General features: G+C 46.3%; 1 protein-coding gene across 4 annotated transcripts in view; it reads right to left on the bottom strand.

Annotated features, from left to right (window-relative positions):
* The window catches only part of LOC306940124 (uncharacterized protein), a gene marked incomplete at its 3' end in the record, with an annotated part of 34,746 nt that extends 24,341 nt beyond the window's left edge, over positions 1–10,405 (bottom strand). The window contains exons 1-2 of one of the 4 annotated variants that reach the window (XM_079525110.1): positions 10,092–10,405; positions 7,079–7,204 (exon numbers count right to left, since the gene is read on the bottom strand). In XM_079525110.1, coding sequence (XP_079381236.1) covers positions 7,079–7,204; positions 10,092–10,205 — 240 coding nt within the window. In that variant the 5' untranslated portion in view covers positions 10,206–10,405. The remainder of the gene's footprint in view (positions 1–7,078; positions 7,205–10,091) is intronic. The other 3 variants (XM_079525112.1, XM_079525113.1, XM_079525111.1) reach the window with 3 other exon arrangements.
* Between the last annotated feature and the right edge of the window lie 9,365 nt (positions 10,406–19,770).

Raw genomic sequence — 19,770 nt, 5'->3', positions numbered from 1 at the left:
GCAGAGCAGACATGTGAGAATGGCTATTATGGTGACAATCAGAGAGGGAATCAGTGAAATACAGACAAGGCTCCATGTGGAACCCCTCGAACACTCACAATACAGACAATACAGACAAGGCTCCATGTGGAACCCCTCGAACACTCACAATACAGACAATACAGACAAGGCTCCATGTGGAACCCCTCGAACACTCACAATACAGACAATACAGACAAGGCTCCATGTGGAACCCCTCGAACACTCACAATACAGACAATACAGACAAGGCTCCATGTGGAACCCCTCGAACACTCACAATACAGACAATACAGACAAGGCTCCATGTGGAACCCCTCGAACACTCACAATACAGACAATACAGACAAGGCTCCATGTGGAACCCCTCGAACACTCACACATGGAACCCCACAGCCAGCCTACACCCGTGGTTCTCATTGTTCATGTCAAGGACCCCCAAATCAACATTTATTAGTCTGCGGACCCCCATTTGAAAAGATAAGCCAGGGACCCCCATTTGAAAAGATAAGCCAGGGACCCCCGATAAGGGGATTTTTACGGCTCAGTCTAGCAGTGATTTTCAACCATTTTCATTTCAAGGACCCCCAGTTTGACATGCATTAGGCTACGGACCCCCATTTAATGGCATTTCCATCTCTGGGACCCCAACGTATATTGTAAAATCACTGTTAATTTAACTCTGAGAGTGTACAAATGGAACCAAATGTACCGTTAGGGTCCATTTGGTTCCATTTATACACTCTCTCTCTGAGTTGAAGACCCATCATAAGGGTCCGTTTGGTCCCTAATTATCATTTAGCTGGGGACCCCGGCCTGGAACTCTCAAGGACCCCTAAGGGTCCCCGGACCCCACTTTGACATCCTACACTATCTTGTGTTTTAAACTGTATGACATAATTGCTGTTTTGGGCTGAAAATCTACAAGCTAAAATCTACAAGCTCCATCTCAATGAATTAGAATATTTTGTAAAAGTAAATTTTCTTCCGTAATATAATTCAAAAAGTGAAACTTTCATATATTCTGAATTCATTGTGCATAAAGTGACGTATTTAAACCCTTTTTTTTGTTTTAATCTTGATGATTATGGCGTACAGCTCATGAAAATCAAAAACATCCTACCTCAATGAATTAGAATATTTTATGAGACCAGTACAAAAAAAAAAAAATTAAACGAGAAATATCAACCATCTGAAAAGTATATTAATGTATGCAGTCAATACTTGGTCTGGGCTACTTTTGAACAAATTATTTCATCAATGGGGCGTGGCATGGAGGTGATCAGCCAGTGGCATTGTTGAGGTGTTATGGAAGCCCAGGTTTGCTTTGATAACAGCCGTAAATGTATTTGTATTGTTCAGTCTTATGTCTCACACCTTCCTCTTGACAATACAACCTAGATTATGTGGGGTTCAGGTCAGGCCAATTGGCTGGTCAGTAAAGCACAGTAATACCATGGTCAGTACACCAATTACTAGTAGTTTTGGCTCTGTGGGCAGGTGCCAAATCGAGCTGGAAAGGAAAATTTGTCAACATACTGAAGCACAATTTACTGGCTGTGTTGAAACCAGTGTTAAGTTTTCACTGTCAGTGGATCAACACCATGCAGATAACACGGCCTAAATCATCACTGTGTTTTGTCATGTCCAGAGTCTCAACACAACCATCTATTGTGATATTTTACAGCACTGTGTGACTCCGTACATTGACAAGCTTTATGTTGATGCTGATCTTCCTGTTCCAGCAGCGTGTGTGTCTGGACATGACAAAACACACTGATGATTTAGGCCAGGGCTGGGCAACTGGCGGCCCGGGGGCCACATGCGGCCCCCACCTTCACTTAATGTGGCCCTCAGGTTAATGTCAGAATACTGATATAGTGTTGGTTTCAGCTGGTACAATTCCACAACATGCAAACATGACTCGCTGTAATTACTTCCATCTAAATTAGCAGCTCATTGCTCAACACAAGTATAATTACAGGCATTTTAAATTACATAATGTTAATTTTCAGGATTCCAATTAAAAAATAGCAAAAAATTATTCAAGGTTTCAATTCAAATATAGCAAAAATAGCCGATCTACAAGCTCAAAACGCGTCGCAGCGCGACGCGTTTTGAGCTTGTAGATCGGCTATTTTTGCTATGACAGTAATATATGGCCCTATAGGGAGTGAGTGTGGAAATATAGTGGCCCTCTCCATCGTCAAAGTTGCCCATCCCTGATTTAGGCCATGTTATCTGCTATGGTGTTGATCCACTGACAGTGAAAACGTAATGGTTTCAACACAGCCATCTTCTCACAACGCGTCGCGTTGACATATTGACAAAATTGTCAATATGTCTGTTTCAGTCATCGTAGCTTAGTTTTCATTTCGTTTCCAATTCGTTTTCCCCAGTGAAAACAATGTAGTCGACGAAATTTTTTCGTCATAGAGCACCGAAGTCCTGACGTCACTGTCAGTTGAGGGCGTCAATCCACAGGTTCGACTACTTTTTATTTCCATTGTAATCCCCATGGGGGGATTTTAGATCGCCTCATATAAGAACTGTGTTTGAAAAATAAACCGATCACCCCGGCCTTTTCACTCATATGGATATGAAGCATCGACTGAAGGCGGAAATGTACAAATATACCCAAAACACAAAAAAAGCGTTATAAACAAGTCAAACAACCCAGAGACTACATTTCCGGGTAGGCGGGTGGCTGCATCCGCCCGTCAACAGAAACTGAACGTTAATTACGTTTATTTTTATTTTATTGATATTTAATGTTTCGTGGTTAGTATACGAGTCGAGTCACCACCAGCTGAGCTTACGTCAACGAGGAATCTCAGGAACGCAATGTGTTGACAGCTGGGCGTGACGTATATTAGCAGCGACATTGCCTTCATATGTAGTTTCAAGGCTTTTGCGGCCACATTAATTCCATTTTCTCCAGAAACTGGCTGTATCAAATATGAATGGACATCATTAACGACGCACAGCCACTCCCCTGACAGAAAGGCTGGGGTGGTCGGTTTATTTTTCAAACACAGTTCTTATATGAAGCGACCTAAAATCACCCTATGGGGATCTCAATGCAACTAAAAAAATCACACCTGTGTGAACTGAGTGGTGCAAGGTCTTATATAGCCTGATCAGCTGTGGTCTGACGTAATGTCAGTGACCATAGTAACCATGCTCACCTGTGCACGGACACGTACACAGGTACACAAACATACAGACAAAGCTGGTTGTTGGAGTGGTTTGCACCACTCAAAAATACATGAACCTGTGTATTGGCGCCCTCTACTGAAAGTGACGACGGACTTCGGTGCTCTATAGTTTTAGTCTACGAAATGTGTCCCGGGGGACTTCTGAGGCCATCAGGCTGTGAGCCACTCTGTTCTCTATGTCCCGGGGGACTTCTGAGGCCATCAGGCTGTGAGCCACTCTGTTCTCTATGTCCCGGGGGACTTCTGAGGTCATCAGGCTGTGAGCCACTCTGTTCTCTATGTCCCGGGGGACTTCTGAGGCCATCAGGCTGTGAGCCACTCTGTTCTCTATGTCCCAGGGGACTTCTGAGGTCATCAGGCTGTGAGCCACTCGGTTCTCTATGTCCCGGGGGACTTCTGAGGCCATCAGGCTGTGAGCCACTCTGTTCTCTATGTCCCGGGGGACTTCTGAGGTCATCAGGCTGTGAGCCACTCTGTTCTCTGTTACATACTGTACATACAGTAATACAACGCTGAAATATAGGTAGGCCTTACAAGGTTTCACCCCCAACAGCAAACGTATCTCTCAGTGGATTGACAGGAGCATATCTACTAGCCTGACTGCAATCACAGCCCGTTGGCACTGATTAGGGTCCAACCGCTGAGCCGACGGACGGGGGACCGGGTGAGGACGAGGCTCATAGGAATGCACAGAGCAGCAGAGAGAGAGAGAGAGCGAGAGAGAGAGGTCACCCAAGAAAGCCAATTAAGCCTGCCAGCTAGGGGGTCGGAGGGAGGGGCCGCACGCCATTGGCCCCCGCCCCCCAGAGCTGCTGACAACCTTTATGATGTGTTTAGAAAATGGGATATGTGTTCCGATTGGGCGCGGTCGGCATGGACGCAGCAGCAGCAGCAGCAGCTGTCAACAAGCAGTGTGGCATCCTGGGAAGAAAGAGCTAGTCGTCCTCTGGACTGGAGGGGAGGGGGGGAGGGGGCTGTGGGGGAGGGGGGGCTGGAGGGGAGGGGGGGTCAGGTTGGAAAAGCCTTCATTTAATGCCGTGTCCAAAAATAGCCGTGATAATTAGAGCTGTCACAATCACGGCATTTTAGTTGAGGGTTATTGGCAACGCTTTGTTATTATTAGGCCTGTTACTTTTTTTTTGCATAGAACATTTTTTGTTTTATTTATTTTTTGCACAGGGCAGCCATGACAAATCATTTAAATGAGCTATATAAATAAATGACTGACAATGACCGGAAGGCCTACCAATAATAACAATAAATAATTTACTATTATGGCCAGAACAGATCATATATTTAATCCTCTGATTCTGACAGTTTTGACGATTATGCTAAAATAAAAAATGTGATTATGTCAATAATGTGATTATGTCAAGTAATTGTGATCAGGGAAACTTCTTTCCATTGAGCCAATAGAGCGTCGCAGTTCCTCCCCCTCGAGAGACCCGGAAAATAATTCCTTGTTCATTTTCCTCAGACTTTTCAAAAAGTATTTAAATATAAAGCCGTTTACGCTGCGGACAAAGCCAACTCGAGTTGTGACAAATCATGACAATAAACACACTGTTTTGGGCTGATCAAATAATTAGAAAGAAGAAAAAAAAGGCAGGATACAACACGTTTTGTTTTTCTTCTTACAAATTATTTGATCGGCTCAAAACATTGTGTTTATAGTCATGATTTGTCACAACTCGAGTTGTCTTTGTCCGCAGTGTAAACGTCTTTAAATAAATACTTGTTGAAAAGCCTATAGAAAATTAACAGGGAATTATTTTCCGGGTATCTCGTCGTCATGAAAGAGGGCGGGACTGTGACGCTAGTTATATTGTATTAACATATTTACAGAATGGAAATAAATGACATTCATTAAAAAAAAGTCCTGTTGACACTGTCTATACAAAAGTGAAAATGGAACGATTTGTCACACACGTTACCCCAGTGACATGTTCTCTGCATTTGACCCATTGGAGCGGTGAGCTGCAGCCGTGCCACGATCAGGAATCATTTGATTAGTTGATTTGACCACCCAATCCAACCCTTGATGCAGAGTGCCAAGCAGGGACTGACCCCCCAATCCAACCCTTTGAAGCCGAGTGCCAAGCAGGGACTGACCCCCCCAATCCAACCCTTTGAAGCCGAGAGCCAAGCAGGGACTGACCCCCCCAATCCAACCCATTGAAGCCGAGTGCCAAGCAGGGAGGCGTTGGGTCGCATTTTTACAGTCTTTGGTATGACCCGGCCGGGGATCGAACCCCCGACCTCCCAGTTTCAGGACGGACACTCTAACCACAAGGCCACTGTCCCTGCATACTGTATGTATGCATACTGTATGTATGCATACTGTATGTATGCATACTGTATGTATGCAGGGTAAGGGGTCTTGTTAGGAGGAGGGGGGGGGGGGGGGGGGGGGGGGGGGACTGTTGCGTGACTGACAGCGACACGTTGTGCAGCGTGCAGCGAATCTCACCGACGAGGTCTTAATTCACGGCGGCCGACAGATTTAGTTGCCGTATAACTTTTCCAAAAGGGAACGGATGGGTGGTTGGGAGGGGGTTGGGAGGGGGGGTTGGGAGGGGGGGGTGGGAGGGGGACGGGGCGGGTGATGACAGGCCGCAGCAAATACGCTGCTAGGGCAGGAAATAGCCTCGCCGCACAATCGCCCGGCATCCAGGGCACGATGTAAGTACGCAAACGTTAAACTAACTATGCTCGCCATGTTTTGATGAGTGGGGGGAGGGAGGACTCAGACCCTGCTTGTCACTCACAGTGGTGGAAAGTACAGTACATGTAGTCGAGTACTGTACTTAAGTACATTTTGAGGTATTTTTGAGGGACGCTACGCCTCCTATGTCCAGCTTTGAGGGTGTGTGTGAACACAAACACTGTCCCAACACAAACATTATATGCCATTGACAATGAATGGCCAGCTATTGAGTGTTTCACTGCGTAAACAAACATTGAAGACGAAGGTGAGGACGCAAATTCTAATTGGCTGATGTATGATGATAAGAGCGCCCCTCACTTCACACGGGTGTGATTTCTTTTTACTATACTTGAGAATTTACAATTATCAGCACTTTATACTTCCACTCCAGTACATGTCCATAGGAGGTCTTCACTATGTTTCACCAGTTTCAATTGAAACGGGCCTCCACCCACAGGGGGGCCTCCAAGCTCCGACTGACGCATCAGTTAACCCCCCACCACCCTTGGCTCTCTCTCTCTCTCTCTCTCTCGCTGCCTTGCTCTCTCCCACGATGTTAAAGTTACACCTATTTCCTGTTAATAACCTGCATGGTAAAATGTGCGGCATTGGGAGGTAAAGGGGAGACACTTTATTGTGAAGGGACGACAGGATTAGGAGAGGTGGTGTTGCTGCGTAATAATGTGGAGAGTAATGGCTGTGTGTGATATAGAACAGTCCAACTAGAGTAATGGCTGTGTGTGATATAGAACAGTCCAACTATACGCCTGTATCAACAGAATAATTATGTCATAGGTAGGCTATGGGGGCCTCGTATTTGGTTTTGAAACGGGCCTCCAGATTCCTAAGGCCGCCCCTGTACATGCCAGAGGCAAGTATCGTAGTCAAATTTGAAAACTTTAGTACGAGGTACTTTGTAGATTTAGATTTGTATGGCAAAACATACATGGCGTAAATACCTGAGTTTGTAGATCTGCTACTTTCAAAGGATTTTTATACTTTTTATACCTTTGAAAACTAGCGAAATGGGACATATTCTGCATATCGAGTGTTTCTACGTTGTGTTGCTTAAAGCCCCCTTTAGGGTCCCCCCTCCCCCCACCACTGGGGGGGGGGGGGGCTGCCTGTCACTCACGTCTGTGGCCTTCTTCTCAGCCTGCTCCAGTTTCTCCTGGGCATCCTTCAGAGACTCCGAGTATTTGTCCAACTCGTCTTCCACTCCCTTCAGCTTCTTCTGCAGACCCTGCAGCTCCTCTTCCAGCTGGGACACACACACACACACACACACACACACACACACACACACACACACACACACACACACACACACACACACACACACACACACACACACACACACACACACACACACACACACACACACACACACACACACACACACACACACACACACACACACACACACACACACACACACACACACACACGTTTGTATTACTACATGTGAGAACATCAAAAGTGTATACGACGGCAATTTTCCGATTGCATTTTCTTTTTTTAATCCATTTTATTTTAACCCAAGCAAGCCCAGCAAAGGGCAGATCTACAAGCTCACAATGTGTCGCGCTGCCTCGCATCGTGAGCTTGTAGATCTGGTATTTTTTTACACCGAAACGAATCGGGCCGGTCGACCGAATGCGCTCGGGGTCGAAATCTTGGCAAAACGAATCCTTTTCTAGTCCATTTCTCTGGCGAGGTCCAGTGAACTTGTCGTCACAGTGTCTATTTGTCACATTCTGCTATGCTTGTGCGGACATTATTTTGGCCCTGACAAGCAGGGAAGCGCACACACGCCCACGCGCGCACACACACACACACACCCACACACACACGCGCGCCCACACCCACACACACCAGTGCGTCAGAATTCACACAAGAGCTGAAATGCAGTCATGAGCAGCAATAAATAGCACCCTATGTTCCCACAGAACAATTCAAACAAGGCCAGGTCCGTTTGGTTTTGGGGGGTGGGGGGGGATAGAAATAGCCCCCCGCTCCTCCTCGGGGGCAACGATGACAGCGTGCAGCGACAGCGGGACGTTGCTGTATGACAGCCGCGGATCAACACTGAAGGGGTCGCGACAGATGCAATGGATTGACCTTTGGCCTTTCAGACAAAGCCTGTCTGTAACTGACACTGTATATATACACACACACACACACACACACACACACACGAATGGAACAATTCCTAACCAGTCCATTTGGTTCCATATGGTACGCTATCAGAGTCACTGAACTGAACTGAAAGGGGTCCATTTGGTTCCATTTGCAGAACTGTAAGGGTCCATTTAGAACCCACTCAATGAACCCTGTGGGTCTCTCCCTGGACCCCACTTTGAGAACCAATTAACTCAATAATTTGTTCAATTTGTTCTCTCTCAGAGTTAAATAAACACTGCAGGGTTTCACAGTGTAAATTCGGGGGGAGGGGGGGGAGGGAGGGGGGTCCATGGAGTGTGTCGGACCCCATCACGAGAAACTATGTCCGCCTTGGAACAATACACTTCAACAGGTGCGACCGTTCCCCGTGTAAAGAATAGATGTGAATGTTGTGAATGTGTGAGACCCCCGCAAGGTTCAAATCTACACCCATATGTGTGAGACCCTTGCAAGGTTCAAATCTATACCCATATGTGTGAGACCCCCGCAAGGTTCAAATCTATACCCATATGTGTGAGACCCCCGCAAGGTTCAAATCTACACCCATATGTGTGAGACCCCCGCAAGGTTCAAATCTATACCCATGTGTGTGAGACCCTCGCAAGGTTCAAATCTACACCCATATGTGTGAGACCCCCGCAAGGTTCAAATCTATACCCATGTGTGTGAGACCCTCGCAAGGTTCAAATCTATACCCATGTGTGTGAGACCCCCGCAAGGTTCAAATCTATACCCATGTGTGTGAGACCCCCGCAAGGTTCAAATCTACACCCACCGGAGTCAAGTTCAAGTCTGGGTTCAAGTAGGAGGTTCAAAACGGACCCTTTAACGGGTCCCTTTCAAGGAATAGGATTACGTTTTCTGAGAGTGATGGATGTGTGAAGTTGTGAACCTTTGTTTTTTTATTACTTCTCTTCTTTCCAACATTCTCTCTCTCCGTTCCGCTCCCGTCACGCACGCCGCACATTCCTCTGCATTAATTCAGATCGTAAACACACACACACTGCAATAAGGTTCGTTTTGGGGTCAGTTCTTTTTAGTACACTTGCTGAGGTTAAAGTAAAACCATGGATTTGAGGGTGTGGTGAACTTGGGCTGACACTGGAGTGTCAACACTGGTTCAACTGGAAGACAAAATATATGCTGTATATAGAGGCTAGAACTAGAATTCTGGGTTCAATTTAATGCAGAGGATCTTAACTCAACCCCCGAGAGAGTACAGATTGTTGTACCTTGTACAGATTTGCACAATAAAATAATGCGTATATAAAAGTATCCCTTTGTAACTTGTCAAATGTAACCAAATGGACCCTAACGGCTCTGTATAACTCAGAGAGGATTAAGTTGTACAGATCGGGGGGGTCCCAGAGATGTGGGACAAGACAAGTGTCCGTGGCAAACACTTGGGCTTGTCCGTTTCCGTTTTAGACCCAATTATACTGAATGTCAAGTCTCAAAGGTTTCCTTCAGAATATGTATGACTGATTTACTAGGACACTATGGTCCATAGAGTCCTATTTACTAGGACACTATGGTCCATAGAGTCCTATTTACTAGGACACTATGGTCCATAGTCCTATTTACTAGGACACTATGGTCCATAGAGTCCTATTTACTAGGGCACTATGGTCCATAGAGTCCTATTTACTAGGACACTATGGTCCATAGAGTCCACACTGTCCAACTAGTACTACTGGTTCTTAAATGGTTTATTTGTACAAATCGGGTACATTTGGTTCCATTTGAACAGACCTGTAATGGTCAGTGTTTCTAGTTATAATAATACTCATTTTGTATGTCCATGACAAATGGAATTTTGACAGAAAATGACTACCATAATCCAGCACGACGATGACCCCTGCCCTGGGCTGGGTCCCTTTTGGTCACATCTTGCACCCTCTTAGCGTCACCTATAAACACCCATGTATGACGGGTGTCTCTCTCTCTCTCTCTCTCCGGTTTACCTGTTTGCATTTGTCCTCGGCTCCCTTCTTGTCTCCCTCGGCCTGCTCGGCGCGGTCGATGGCGTTCTCCTTGTCCAACTTCAGCATCTGCATCTTCTTCTTGATGGCCTCCATGGCTGCTGTATCTGTTCCTGCTGCTGCTTCTGGCTAAACTGTGGAATTCCCTGGTGAAGGAACGAGACGTCCCGGAGTCGGACTGGACTGGACGGAACGAGACGAGCACACACAGACACACGGCTGGCTGGCTGGCTGGGCGGCTGGCTGGGCGGCTAGACGGTGGCTGCTGCTCTCGAAGGAGGAGGAAAGAGACCTGCTGTGGTGTGTGTCTGTTCTGTGGTGGTGGGGGTGGGGGTGCGTTAAGGGGGTGTGTGGTGGGTGGGGGGCAGCGCTCCAGAAAATAAAATGCAGAGAGACAGACAGACAAGACCCCCTGGGCGGCTGGGCTGGGCTGGGACGGACGGGACAGACAGACTGCAGGGACAGACTGTGAGAGTTGGACTTGGGTTTGGAGACTGGGTAGTGGGAGAGAGGGGAGGGAGGGGGGGATTATTCTACCAGCCAGAATACTCTTTTGGGAAAGTTCTTGTTTAAAGCCCCCCCCCCCCCCCCCCACACACACACACACACACACGAGTGACATCACTCCCAACGCAGTGCCTGTGATTTGCTGCGCCGCACGCAGCGCTCAGCTGGAATGACCGCGCAAATATTTTCCCCATATTTGGGAGGGTCGTATTTCTTTTCACCCCCCCCCCCCCTCTCTCTGGTGTGGTGCCGACTGTGTGTGTGTGTGTGTGTGTGTGTGTGTGTGTGTGTGTGTGTGTGTGTGTGTCGCTTTCATATCTTCATTATATAGTGTAGCCCTCCTGACACTGTAACACTGCCGGGTGCCAACTTGTGGTCCAGGGACCCCCAGGGTTAGGGTTAGGGACCCCCAGGGGACCTTGAAGAGGTTTCAAGAGGGGGACCCCATGCAGACCCCAGAGTGTCACAACCAAATGGACCTGTAACTCTGAGAGTGTCACAACCAAATGGACCTGTAACTCTGAGAGTCACAACCAAATGGACCTGTAACTCGGAGAGTGTCACAACCAAATGGACCTGTAACTCGGAGAGTGTCACAACCAAATGGACCTGTAACTCTGAGAGTGTCACAACCAAATGGACCTGTAACTCTGAGAGTCACAACCAAATGGACCTGTAACTCCGAGAGTGTCACAACCAAATGGACCTGTAACTCTGAGAGTCACAACCAAATGGACCTGTAACTCCGAGAGTGTCACAACCAAATGGACCTGTAACTCTGAGAGTGTCACAACCAAATGGACCTGTAACTCTGAGAGTCACAACCAAATGGACCTGTAACTCCGAGAGTTTCACAACCAAATGGACCTGTAACTCCGAGAGTGTCACAACCAAATGGACCTGTAACTCTGAGAGTGTCACAACCAAATGGACCTGTAACTCTGAGAGTGTCACAACCAAATGGACCTGTAACTCTGAGAGTGTCACAACCAAATGGACCTGTAACTCTGAGAGTGTCACAACCAAATGGACCTGTAACTCTGAGAGTGTCACAACCAAATGGACCTGTAACTCTGAGAGTGTCACAACCAAATGGACCTGTAACTCTGAGAGTGTCACAACCAAATGGACCTGTAACTCTGCGAGTGTCACAACCAAATGGACCTGTAACTCTTAGAGTGTCACAACCAAATGGACCTGTAACTCTGAGTGTCACAACCAAATGGACCTGTAACTCTGAGAGTGTCACAACCAAATGGACCTGTAACTCTGAGAGTGTCACAACCAAATGGACCTGTAACTCTGAGAGTGTCACAACCAAATGGACCTGTAACTCTGAGTGTCACAACCAAATGGACCTGTAACTCTGAGAGTGTCACAACCAAATGGACCTGTAACTCTGAGAGTGTCACAACCAAATGGACCTGTAACTCTGAGAGTGTCACAACCAAATGGACCTGTAACTCTGAGAGTGTCACAACCAAATGGACCTGTAACTCTGAGAGTGTCACCACCAAATGGACCTGTAACTCTGAGAGTGTCACAACCAAATGGACCTGTAACTCTGAGAGTGTCACAACCAAATGGACCTGTAACTCTGCGAGTGTCACAACCAAATGGACCTGTAACTCTGAGAGTGTCACAACCAAATGGACCTGTAACTCTGAGTGTCACAACCAAATGGACCTGTAACTCTGAGAGTCACAACCAAATGGACCTGTAACTCTGAGAGTCACAACCAAATGGACCTGTAACTCTGAGAGTCACAACCAAATGGACCTGTCACTCTGAGAGTCACAACCAAATGGACCTGTAACTCTGAGAGTCACAACCAAATGGACCTGTAACTCTGAGAGTGTCACAACCAAATGGACCTGTAACTCTGAGAGTGTCACAACCAAATGGACCTGTAACTCTGAGAGTGTCACAACCAAATGGACCTGTAACTCTGAGAGTGTCACAACCAAATGGACCTGTAACTCTGCGAGTGTCACAACCAAATGGACCTGTAACTCTGAGAGTGTCACAACCAAATGGACCTGTAACTCTGAGAGTCACAACCAAATGGACCTGTAACTCTGAGAGTGTCACAACCAAATGGACCTGTAACTCTGAGAGTGTCACAACCAAATGGACCTGTAACTCTGCGAGTGTCACAACCAAATGGACCTGTAACTCTGAGAGTGTCACAACCAAATGGACCTGTAACTCTGAGAGTCACAACCAAATGGACCTGTAACTCTGAGAGTGTCACAACCAAATGGACCTGTCACTCTGAGAGTGTCACAACCAAATTGGACCTGTAACTCTGAGAGTGTCACAACCAAATGGACCTGTCACTCTGAGTGTCACAACCAAATGGACCTGTAACTCTGCGAGTGTCACAACCAAATGGACCTGTAACTCTGAGAGTGTCACAACCAAATGGACCTGTAACTCTGCGAGTGTCACAACCAAATGGACCTGTAACTCTGAGAGTGTCACAACCAAATGGACCTGTAACTCTGAGAGTGTCACAACCAAATGGACCTGTAACTCTGAGAGTGTCACAACCAAATGGACCTGTAACTCTGAGAGTGTCACAACCAAATGGACCTGTAACTCTGAGAGTGTCACAACCAAATGGACCTGTAACTCTGAGAGTCACAACCAAATGGACCTGTAACTCTGAGAGTGTCACAACCAAATGGACCTGTAACTCTGAGAGTCACAACCAAATGGACCTGTAACTCTGAGAGTCACAACCAAATGGACCTGTAACTCTGAGAGTGTCACAACCAAATGGACCTGTAACTCTGAGAGTGTCACAACCAAATGGACCTGTAACTCTGAGAGTGTCACAACCAAATGGACCTGTAACTCTGAGAGTTTCACAACCAAATGGACCTGTAACTCTTAGAGTGTCACAACCAAATGGACCTGTAACTCTTAGAGTGTCACAACCAAATGGACCTGTAACTCTGAGAGTTTCACAACCAAATGGACCTGTAACTCTTAGAGTGTCACAACCAAATGGACCTGTAACTCTGAGAGTTTCACAACCAAATGGACCTGTAACTCTGAGAGTGTCACAACCAAATGGACCTGTAACTCTGAGAGTCACAACCAAATGGACCTGTAACTCTGAGAGTCACAACCAAATGGACCTGTAACTCTGAGAGTGTCACAACCAAATGGACCTGTAACTCTGAGAGTCACAACCAAATGGACCTGTTGTGTTGCTCTACAAGGCTGGTAGCAGGCAGGTTGTGTTGTGTTGCTCTACAAGGCTGGTAGCAGGCAGGTTGTGTTGTGTTGCTCTACAAGGCTGGTAGCAGGCAGGTTGTGTTGTGTTGCTCTACAAGGCTGGTAGCAGGCAGGTTGTGTTGTGTTGCTCTACAAGGCTGGTAGCAGGCAGGTTGTGTTGTGTTGCTCGAGGTAGCAGGCTGGTAGCAGGCAGGTTGTGTTGCTCTACATGGCTGGTAGCAGGCAGGTTGTGTTGTGTTGCTCTACAAGGCTGGTAGCAGGCAGGTTGTGTTGTGTTGCTCTACAAGGCTGGTAGCAGGCAGGTTGTGTTGTGTTGCTCTACAAGGCTGGTAGCAGGCAGGTTGTGTTGTGTTGCTCTACAAGGCTGGTAGCAGGCAGGTTGTGTTGTGTTGCTCGAGGGCTGTTGGGTTTTAATTGTCTGTAACATAAAATAACGCAAAAATAATCTAACGCGTTGTTTTCTTACAGGATCATTTTTTAATGCCAATAATCCAGTAACCTAACGAGGTTACTTTAGAAAGTATAACGTTAACGTTTATTTCCCCCAAATAAATAATATAATCTTCTAGCTGGACAAAAATGTGAATAAGTGTCTAAAAAATGTAGGGCTAATGTATGTATGTATTTAATGTATTTTAAAATGTTATCTCCGCCAGGCCAGAAGGGCAAGGAGCGCGGGGAGGATATTTTTGCCGTGTAGCTACTGTATAAGGCATGAAATGATACACACTCCCAGTAGGCCCAGGATCATCATATATACAGTTAATATGTGTGTGTGTGTTAGGCTGCGCAACAGTGACACTTGGTTGTGAAATACGAACCAAAAGCTATTTTCGTGCTCAGACACAGCCAGCCAGGGACAGACCCAGGGACACACATAGCCGTCTATAGGAGTGGTTGCACCACTCAAAAACAAAAGCATATACAGTATCATAAACCAACATCCATTCACCCGAGTTAGGCGAACAGGCCTGGCGGAGGTCTGTGCTCCGAGGAGCACACCTAGTTATTCTGGTTCTTGACGGGGTTAACAGGCCTGGCGGAGGTCTGTGCTCCGAGGAGCACACCTAGTTATTCTGGTTCTTGACGGGGTTAACAGGCCTGGCGGAGGTCTGTGCTCCGAGGAGCACACCTAGTTATTCTGGTTCTTGACGGGGTTAACAGGCCTGGCGGAGGTCTGTGCTCCGAGGAGCACACCTAGTTATTCTGGTTCTTGACGGGGTTAACAGGCCTGGCGGAGGTCTGTGCTCCGAGGAGCACACCTAGTTATTCTGGTTCTTGACGGGGTTAACAGGCCTGGCGGCGGTCTGTGCTCCGAGGAGCACACCTAGTTATTCTGGTTCTTGACGGGGTTAAACGCAATACATTTGTATTAATTTGGTTTAAAGGGACACTTCACCCCTTTTGCAACTAGATCTTTATTTTAATGTTTGGGAGAGAAGAAACAATTGATCCTGGCGTTTTTGTGTGTGTGTTTTTAGATATTTTCGTATTTCAAAGTGCCAGTGATGTCACAGACACTGGTCTCACTTACTTCCTGGACTACATGCTGTCTCAGTAAGACCCCCCTCCACGCCCCTCTCCCCACAAGGAGGAGCAGTGCACCAAAGCATTATGGGAATTGTAGTCCAGGAAGGAAATGAGAACAGTGACGGACACTTTGAAACACTAAAATATCTAAAAACTCATACTGTATTATACCCACATAAAACCCCAGGAAAGTGTTTCTTGTCTCCCAAACATCATTAAAATAAGATCTGGTTGCGAAAGGGGTGAAGTGGCCCTTTAATAACATGGAAATGTGATGGATAATAAATAGAAATAAGAATAAAAAACACATGGTTGTTCCCAGGGGGTGAAAAACTTTATTTATATATATAAATCTATGAATGATTGCCCTGTAATGCCGTGACGATACCACGGTACTGCAACGACCGCCGTGACGATACCACGGTACTGCGATACAACTGGTCCAATGTCAACGACCGCCGTGACGATACCACGATACTGCGATACAACTGGTCCAATGTCAACGACCGCCGTGACGATACCACGGTACTGCGATACAACTGGTCCAATGTCAACGACCGCCGTGACAATACCACGGTACTGCGATACAACTGGTCCAATGTCAACGGCCGCCGTGACGATACCACGGTACTGCGATACAACTGGTCCAATGTCAACGGCCGCCGTGACGATACCACGATACTGCGATACAACTGGTCCAATGTCAACGGCCGCCGTGACGATACCACGGTACTGCGATACAACTGGTCCAATGTCAACGGCCGCCGTGACGATACCACGGTACTGCGATACAACTGGTCCAATGTCAACGGCCGCCGTGACGATACCACGGTACTGCGATACAACTGGTCCAATGTCAACGACCGCCGTGACGATACCACGGTACTGAGATACAACTGGTCCAATGTCAACGACCGCCGTGACGATACCACGGTACTGCGATACAACTGGTCCAATGTCAACGACCGCCGTGACGATACCACGGTACTGCGATACAACTGGTCCAATGTCAACGGCCGCCGTGACGCGGAGTGAGTACAAAATGGACTCCATGTGTGTACACTGAGTCACAGCCCTGGAAGAAGGGTCCATTATGGAACCCTCGAAGGTCCCTGGACCCCACTCTGAGTCACAGCCCTGGAAGAAGGGTCCATTATGGAACCCTCGAAGGTCCCTGGACCCCACTCTGAGTCACAGCCCTGGAAGAAGGGTCCATTATGGAACCCTCGAAGGTCCCTGGACCCCACTCTGAGTCACAGCCCTGGAAGAAGGGTCCATTATGGAACCCTCAAAGGTCCCTGGACCCCACTCTGAGTCACAGCCCTGGAAGAAGGGTCCATTATGGAACCCTCGAAGGTCCCTGGACCCCACTCTGAGAACCAACGGTAACATTTATACCAGAGTTCATGTAAAAAAAAACAAAAAAAACAAAACAAAAAAAAAAATAAGTTGGAAGAAATCACTTTGCGAAAAAATTAAACACCTCCAAAGCTCTGTGTTTGTGTGTGTGCAATGTATCGACGCTGAAATGTGAAGGATGGACGCGTGTCTAAGTGGTGTTTTATTTCATTCTAAGTGCACGTACAGTACAAATTGGGAGTAATGGGTGGAGTTAAATATGATGTAAAAAATAGATTACGTATATCATATCAGGCACTTTTGGTGTATCGAAAAATACGTTATTCGAGACTCGTTTCAAACAAAACAAAAATCAGTGGATACAGTTCATACAGTTTGGCTGCCAAGTTGAACATTTATAAGAAGAAAGGAAGGAAAAAAAATAACTTTACCGACAGCACCCAAAACAAAGGAGTTTTTGACAAAAAATAAAATAAACAAAACCAAAATACAAAATACAACATCCTGAATCGGAAAATAGAAATGTATGGCTTTTACGACCTTTAAAAACATTACAATACATCTCGTCCCAAAGTGGAGCTCAAACCGATTCCACGCCGACAAACTCCTATAGATTTCACCGATATCAAAATTTATTTTTTCTTTCTTTACCGTATCATTTCATAACAACACATTCCATAGTTGTAGTCTTATATATTTCTGATAGAACCGACGTTTTTTTTTCTTTTTTTCGCCCGTTTTTAATGACAATGTAAACTTGGTGTTAGACTCAGCTGGTTCCTGATTGCAACGGTTTGTCCTATTTTAGGTTAAATAGAAGAAAAAACAACAACTAGCCATTTAAAACACGATCGTCTTTGTTTTAGTTTAGAGTTTCGATCCCTTAACTGTCTCAAAGATCACCAGAGAAGCCAGGCTAATTTATGACTCCATACATACACTCTGCCATCACAGAAAATACCTTAAAACAGTCCATAATAACTAATCATAACTATCAGTGGGTTCGCAAACTTATTTTTTAATCTCAAGGGCATCCGATAACTCAGTTCCATGTGTACGCTCACAGAGTTACAGCCCTGGAGAGGGTTCCTTTTGGAAACCCCCTCAAGGAACCCAGAGGGTAACAACTGCACCCCGAGGGTACAAACTGCACCCGAGGGTACAAACTGCACCCCTATACTCTGAGAACCACCATATACTAAACTATTTGTTCTAATGGCAAAAAAACAAACAAAACAAAACAGATACATCATTTGTTGGAAAGGAATTCTTGAATTTACAAGGCCAAAAAAAAACAAAAAAAACGTGTAGACATGCAAATTAGATACAAAGACATATTGACCTAAAAAATATTATCTCATAATAAACGTATTATAAAGCTAAAGAACCAAATTTGCATAATATTATTACAAACGCCTCAGAAACAGGGGGGGGGGGGGGGGTAAATCCCCTCTCCCCCGCCTACAAGTGGCTGATATGTCAACGCTGCAAGCGCCCGATTGAATCCTGTGCGAGAGTCAAAACAAACGACAAAATGGACCTTTTCTTCTTTATACAACAGGCTCTCTATGCACACGGAATAACTCTTCCTACTGCCTTCACACACAGGTGTTACCGATGATACTGATGAAGGCTCTGTTCCATTCCTACTGCCTTCACACACAGGTGTTACCGATGATACTAATGAAGGCTCTGTTCCATTCCTACTGCCTTCACACACAGGTGTTACCGATGATCTGTTCCATCGAGCGCGGGCACATACAGGTGTTACTGACGGTACTAATGAAGGCTCTGTTCCATGCCTTCACACACACAGGTGTTACTGACGGTACTAATGAAGGCTCTGTTCCATGCCTTCACACACAGGTGTTACTGACGGTACTAATGAAGGCTCTGTTCCATGCCTTCACATACAGGTGTTACTGACGGTACTAATGAAGGCTCTGTTCCATGCCTTCACATACAGGTGTTACTGACGGTACTAATGAAGGCTCTGTTCCATGCCTTCACACACACAGGTGTTACTGACGGTACTAATGAAGGCTCTGTTCCATGCCTTCACACACAGGTGTTACTGACGGTACTAATGAAGGCTCTGTTCCATGCCTTCACATACAGGTGTTACTGACGGTACTAATGAAGGCTCTGTTCCATGCCTTCACATACAGGTGTTACTGACGGTACTAATGAAGGCTCTGTTCCATGCCTTCACATACAGGTGTTACTGACGGTACTAATGAAGGCTCTGTTCCATGCCTTCACACACAGGTGTTACTGACGGTACTAATGAAGGCTCTGTTCCATGCCTTCACACACAGGTGTTACTGACGGTACTAATGAAGGCTCTGTTCCATGCCTTCACACACAGGTGTTACTGACGGTACTAATGAAGGCTCTGTTCCATGCCTTCACACACAGGTGTTACCGACGGTACTAATGAAGGCTCTGTTCCATGCCTTCACACACAGGTGTTACTGACGGTACTAATGAAGGCTCTGTTCCATGCCTTCACACACAGGTGTTACTGACGGTACTAATGAAGGCTCTGTTCCATGCCTTCACACACAGGTGTTACCGACGGTACTAATGAAGGCTCTGTTCCATGCCTTCACACACAGGTGTTACTGACGGTACTAATGAAGGCTCTGTTCCATGCCTTCACACACAGGTGTTACTGACGGTACTAATGAAGGCTCTGTTCCATGCCTTCACACACAGGTGTTACTGACGGTACTAATGAAGGCTCTGTTCCATGCCTTCACACACACAGGTGTTACTGACGGTACTAATGAAGGCTCTGTTCCATGCCTTCACACACACAGGTGTTACTGACGGTACTAATGAAGGCTCTGTTCCATGCCTTCACACACAGGTGTTACTGACGGTACTAATGAAGGCTCTGTTCCATGCCTTCACACACAGGTGTTACCGACGGTACTAATGAAGGCTCTGTTCCATTCCTTCACACACAGGTGTTACTGACGGTACTAATGAAGGCTCTGTTCCATGCCTTCACACA

This window comes from Electrona antarctica, assembly GCF_951216825.1.
Source record: "Electrona antarctica genome assembly, chromosome: 16".
In the NCBI taxonomy this organism is placed as follows: domain Eukaryota; kingdom Metazoa; phylum Chordata; class Actinopteri; order Myctophiformes; family Myctophidae; genus Electrona; species Electrona antarctica.
The sequence above is the reverse complement of the archived record's forward strand: the minus strand, read 5'-3'. Positions and strand labels throughout refer to the sequence as shown.